Source organism: Berghia stephanieae, chromosome 3 (genome assembly GCF_034508935.2).
Source record: "Berghia stephanieae isolate SIO BIC M18660-M18661 chromosome 3, UCSD_Bste_1.3, whole genome shotgun sequence".
Lineage (NCBI taxonomy): Eukaryota > Metazoa > Mollusca > Gastropoda > Nudibranchia > Aeolidiidae > Berghia > Berghia stephanieae.
Window position 1 is genome coordinate 89,795,852 of NC_088362.1, and position 6,648 is coordinate 89,802,499.

At 34.2% G+C, this 6,648-nt stretch overlaps 1 protein-coding gene across 1 annotated transcript in view; it reads right to left on the bottom strand.

Moving 5' to 3' along the window:
- The window catches only part of LOC144969695 (schistosomin-like), a 6,406-nt gene extending 1,982 nt beyond the window's left edge, over window positions 1–4,424 (bottom strand). Inside the window, exons 1-3 of the mRNA XM_078908848.1 lie at window positions 4,313–4,424; window positions 2,286–2,445; window positions 352–472 (exon numbers count right to left, since the gene is read on the bottom strand). Coding sequence (XP_078764974.1) covers window positions 352–472; window positions 2,286–2,445; window positions 4,313–4,349 — 318 coding nt within the window. The 5' untranslated portion in view covers window positions 4,350–4,424. The remainder of the gene's footprint in view (window positions 1–351; window positions 473–2,285; window positions 2,446–4,312) is intronic.
- Between the last annotated feature and the right edge of the window lie 2,224 nt (window positions 4,425–6,648).

Sequence of the window (6,648 nt, forward strand, 5' to 3'; positions counted from 1 at the left end):
AGATAGATAGATAGATAGATAGATAGATAGATAGATAGATAGATAGAGAGGTAGAAAGATATATAGATAGACAGACAGATAGATTGATAGATAGATAATTAGATAGATAGATAGATAGATAGATAGATAGATAGATAGATAGGTAAATAGATCGATAGGTAGATGGATAAATAGATAGATAGATAGAAAGATAGATAGATAGATAGATAGATAGATAGATAGATAGATAGATAGATAGATAGATAGAAAGATAGATAAATAGATAGATAGATAGATAGATAGATATATAGATAGATAGATAGATAGATAGATAGATAGATAGATGGGATCAGATTTGAAAGGGTTACAAACCTATACTCTGAACTTGAAAACGCTAGACCACTCCGAGTTTTGTGGGGTGCAGGGTGTGTTTTTGTAATCAGCTCCACAATCCGTGTCAGGGTGTTTGGATACGGAGAAAGCTCCTCTGGTCCTGTGGGTAAAAAAATACACAATTATGTAGAGCATTTTCACGATTTTACCATACTTATATCATTTCCAAGTGTTACATTTATTTCACAAACTTTTTTATACATTCCATTTACATTTTACATTACCTGTTAGGTCCTCACAGTCTCTGTGGCTGTCTCGGTAATATCTACTTATTATTATCCGCGCGTGTAAGGTTACGTATGTATGTGCTTTAAAAACTTCGGGTAAAGTGTTTTGCGATTATGACTGCCCATTTTGTTATAAGCGAGGCATACTTTCATTCCGCCAAAGACGCCACACACACACAAAAAAAAGACTTAAATTGTACATAGATAGATCGGGCTTTACCATATTAAAATAAAAACAGCACCATTATATTCTTTAAACAGTCAACATAATTGTTAATTAAAAATTGGTCACTAATTCTGCACTTTTTTTCCCCTCCTCACTTATTCTCCATCGCATAAACCGACCGACTCTGTCAGACATAATATTAATGCCGATGCACATATCCAAAAGAAAAGGATAGTCTGTGACGCATATTTATTATTTGGCTGCCTCTATTCTCACCCCCAGGCCGATTGGATTACCGAAAAAAAACGTCGCCGGCTTTTTGCGATTTGGATTTGATTGATTTTTTTTTAATTGTGCAACTTGTGGCAAGAAACTTAACAAATTACTGCATTACAACCTTTGGATTAAACATACAACAATTGTGGACTACTTTTATGAAGACTAGCATCCGGGGGGTGAGAATAGTCACTCCCTTATTATTTATAAGTATTAATATAATATTGTCTCAGGAACTAGTACCAGACTATAGAAAATGGTTCCATAATGGGGAAAAGAGAAGATGACTGTCAACATTAAATGAAGGAATATAATATTATATTTTTGATACCACCGACTAACTAGTTTATAATATATCATTTGACTAAATTTGGTGCAAAGTTAATATAATAGCCCCGACCTTTAATCCATTCTAATTGTTTTACCACTGATGAATTAGTAGTCATTTGTAACTTATCTGATTACATTCTTCTGTACTTTATCATTCAAAAATATTCAGTTATATGGATCTCAAGTTAAACAACGACCACTGAAAATCGGTTTGAACTAGTGTCTCATTATATTACTTCTAACTGGATTTTGGCAGGGCACAGTATTGGTTTGAGATAGGCCTGGACGAAATTCGCCTTCTTAAGGACATGTATATTGATTAGCCATTGAAGTTAGCTATCAATAATAACTCCGTAGCTTGCATTGATTTAAGATTTTTTTTTTCATTTTTATAGGTTTTATTTCATTTATGATTCTCATAATATGGCATTTATATGGATGCAATTATAATATGATCAATTCTTTACCCATTGTTGTAAAGTTACAAAGTCTTTTTCCAAAATGTTGTTATAGTTTCAGAGTTATATTTGTTTATTAATACAATAACTTATGATCTCTTATTTTAAAAAAAAAACATTGTTCCTGGAGTTAGGTGTTGCTAAAAACCATTAATGTAAAACAGAAAAAAAGTAATGGTCCATAAATAGTTCCCTGTGGTATTCCTGATCTTACCTTTTTCCATTTTACCCTGTTCCATTTACTATTGCTATTTATGCAAGAACAAGTTTTAAACAGTGATTAGTAATTTCATTTCTGATTAAGTAAAACATCACATAAGTGATACATATAGAGTAGCGGTTCTTCATCATCGTCCTTAACTATCCTTGTGTGTCAAATAAAAGGGGGGGGTATTTAAGTTAAACTTGGTAACAAAGAAAATCCAATAAATAGATACATTTTAAAATTCTACTTACACACAGAACTCCCACTTTCTTTTACACTTGGTACAGATAACGTAGGATTCACTTCGCCTGCCATTTGTGAGACAACCTCTGTACTCTGGGTCAGACTCAAAACATTCGAAAAGTTCTCCATCCTTCACTGGACATAAGTATTTGTCAGCTAAAACTGCGGCTGTGGAGCATGAATGTGAATTTATTGAATTAAAAAGAAGGGAGGAGAGAGAGAGAGAGAGAGAGAGAGAGAGAGAGAGAGAGAGAGAGAGAGAGAGAGAGAGAGAGATGTTGTCATTGCCCAATCTATCTTTATCCCTTTTGTTTCAATGGTCCTAATTATTTTAATTGTACATGAATTAAGCCAAACGATAAAGTCTTAAAAATTGAACCCATACGATTTGTCTTGTTATTTATATCGAGGAGTCGGTAACATTCACGCTCCAAAACAAGTGCTTGGTGAAGATATGGATGATAGTCTGGCCAAAAACCATCTCAAACAGCGACTTGACGAAGAGAACAGGCTAGACCCTGCATCTCTTCTTGTGAAGAGAAGAGATGGAGGTGGACTGGCCATGTTATCCGGGTGAACCAAAGCTGCTACAACAAAGTTCGTCTTCAGATGGACCCCACAGGCAAAGAGATGGCGACCCATGGAGACGTGGAGATGGTGCCAAATAAATTTGAAAATTTAATGCATCTTTAGAAGGTTGACATATTAGTGGCAACCAGTTAGATATGTTATCTTGTTTCTTCAATTGAATTCAATCGCAAAGTCGCGGCTTTCTCGAAACAAAAGTTGATTGCGACTGTCATTGGAGTGTAAACAAATAGACGTGTTCGCGTTTCGACTTCGCCAGGCGTATTTGCTTTCGGAAGCCCCGATAGATCGGTGGTTGAGCACTCTATTCACAAGCATAAGGGACCGGTATCCATTCCTGGTGCAGTCGAAATTATTTTCTGACCCTCTTGTCCAACCAGCAGCTTTTGCGTAGGTGGGTCTGATAGATCTGGCGGACAGTTGTTTGTTATAGACTAGCATCATAGAAATCGTTACAAGCAATTGCTTCTGTCCGTTAACGCTTCAGAAACAGAGATAAACTCGAATGTCTTGAGTCGTATAACTCTATGGACTAATATTTGCTTTTCAGCCTCAATCGTGTTCTTACGGTACGTATGTCCCAATCATTGTGTTCAAGGGCTTCCTTATCCGGATGGTTTTTGACATAAACAAGAGAAGATACGAGTTTACTCGATTGTGTGGAACTAAAGTTGCACATAGTTTTTGTTTCGTTTCTTTTATTTTTTTTATTTTTTTTGGTTCATTTTAAAACTTTAGACCGGAATCGTTGCCAACCTCTGATGAGCTTTTTGTGTTTTATCAACGAGTATATAATTGGGTTTATATAAATATCCCAAATAAAGGTTTTAACCAATATCCTTCCCATTTTCATTTACTCTGTATTTTTTGCAACCCACGTTCTATTTTGTTCTTCTATTTTCCTACTGTTTCACCTTTTAGAAATTATTTGATGTCGAAGATAATTTTACTCTACGATGACGTGTAATTTCTGGTTGAAAATATTAAGATTTAGAATTGGTATATTATCATTGTAAAACGGTTGAAACCATTGAATTCATTTTTTAACTGTTGGTCTTTCATTTTTAACACAATTTGCTTAACGCCCATTAATTTAATAGTAAGGTTGATTTATCAGTTTCCTAATTAGTATCAGAGATGATCATAAATGCAACATTTTCAAATGGTGAACGATTGAGTATAAATGATTGAAGTTTGACATCTTTGAATTTGAACTGCAATATTGAATCTTTCGAATACGAGAACTAACAACAAATTAATTTTAGAGGGGGGGGGGGGCTTACATTTTTGAGAATCACAAAGTATACATATCTAGTATATTTCTCTTAATTTGTAATTATTTTTTAAATATAAAAATATCGAAGACAAACCCACAATACAATTCAACAAAGGCTACTACAATACACTATAATATTTCTAGCCATTATTCTATATTAGGTATTCTTACCACAGCCGATAAGGAGAAGACAGAGAATTGTTTTCATTATTTTGAAGTGGGCGCTAAGAACTTTATCCAAAAAGCTGATGGCTCAGAATTAATCAGTATGTATTTGCGATGACCACTAGCTGTTCTAACCAATATATTTATACCACAATCAAAGGTCACGAACGGGAAATTAATCATAATTATATGACCAAAAACTGACAAGGTAAGATGAAAGTAATGAAAATGAGTAACAAGCAAAGACCTGATCAGGAAAATGATGATTATTATTGGTGATTAAATTGTTTGCAAGCCCCAAAAAAAAAAAGTATATTACAGTAATTGTTTATTATCGCTAAATTCTTTGGAGCATAAGCCAAAAGTAAATGCCCACGGAAGTTCAAAGTCCAAGGTTTACATTTCAAGGCCTTTTGGCACATTTAGGTAATTCCAAAGGCGAAATTTCGATTTTAAGATTCGCCTTCGTTGAAATAAAGATTTTTACTAAAATGAAATCCCAAGGACTTGAGAGAAAAAATCAATACATTGAATCATCAACATTGATAAGAATACCGTAACATATTGGTTGAAAATTATTCACATATCAGATTCTGTTCTTGTTGTTTTACGTTCAAAGTTTTAATAGTTATGTTGCAATGTTATATATTTAAAATTGCTTGAAATTAGTTCATTGGGTTATTGTTGTTTCCTATCGACAATACAAGTCGCTTGCTTTGTGCCCTGCCCAAGTAAGAGGCGTTAGGTAATTTTATAAATGCCTTTGTAAAAAAAAGTTATAGAAAAAAACAACAACAACAACAACAAAAATAACAAACAAACAAAAACCAACCGTTTTAGTTTTTGGATTAATTCCATGTCATACTTTAAAAAAATAAATAAAGTACACTGTTGCTTATACTATAAAGCTTACAAAAAAAAATCACAGTTTTGTGCTTTATCTAGAAAGAATCAATTTAAATATCTGGCTCTTAAATGAATTCAGGACAATTCGCCTTGCATCTCCTATACACGTAAACAAAATATCGCATTATGTCTGATACCGAGTAAAATTTAGAATCAAACACCGATATTGTTTTTGTTTTTTTTTAAATTTTGTTCGTCTGCTGTTTTTGTTTGTTTGTTTGTGGGGGGGGGGGGGGGGGGGGTTGGGGCTTGTTTTGTTTTTTTTTCGTTGTTGTTTTTATTGCTTTGTTCACTTGGTTTTTTGTTTGTTAGTTGTTTGCGGGTTCATTGTGTGTGTTTTTTATTTTACTTTTTTTGGCTTTTGTTTTCTTTGTTTTGCTTCTTTTCTTTTTTTTTTTCTTCTTTTTTTTTAAAAACTGGGATCAGGCACGAAGCCAAATCATGTAACGGTCAAGGGTCCAAATTTGTTTGGCTTGTATTCAATTCAGCTGGCTGTCTACTAAATTGGCAACAAAACCAATTAGCTTCCTATGGCATGTGCTCCAGCGCAATTATCTCAGATTGGATAATTATAAAAAGGCCAGTATTAGCGGTCATTAGACACTCCTGGCGATTTCTATTTTGCATACAGTGAACCAGCTTTAATGATTCCCTCCATTCAGAGAAAGGTGAAAGTCATTAATACCATATATTAAGTAAATAATTGTCAGATACTTACTGGTATAGGAAAATGATCAAAAAATAAAACGCTTAATTATATGAAATAAAAAACATGACTGCTTTACAAACGATGGTTCAGAGGTGCTGGGAAAAATAAAAAAATTCTGGGTCGGGACTTTTGACTTCCCATGGTGGGCAGGAGGCTTTTTGTTCTATCCCCACCCTATATTTCCTTTTTCATATTGATTTCTGTCTTTGTCTTGGAATGAGATTACATATTTGGTTTTATCCGTCACTGGTCGAGTCCTTGGCTAAGGGGGAATCAGTCAATTGTATAGTATTAGTTTTGGGAGACAATATTTTTTCCTTTTAGTTGTGTGCTGTTGTTATATCATTTTTAAAGGCATTCTGTCAATATTTGAGTGTATTCCTCGTATTGGGATCCTGTGCTTGAGTCTGGATGAGACTTAAAGGTGGTCTCAAACTAAGTACACGGATAGAACGCTCTTGGAATCGACTCATGTTTCCTATTTGACCCATTCCTCTTTGTCTTGTTTTTTTTTCTTGGACGCTTTTGATTGTAAATCTAGAATCTTGGGCTATAGAGAATGAGATTAGCGGAAGAGTAGCGTCCCTTGATTGGACATCACCGGCGGAGAAGTTATTTGTAACCAAACCAACTACAAGCCAACAGGGTTGCCAGTTTGGCATTTTAAATGCCAGATTCCAAAAATCTGGCATTTTTGAAAACCTTTTGGCATTAGAAAAATCATTTG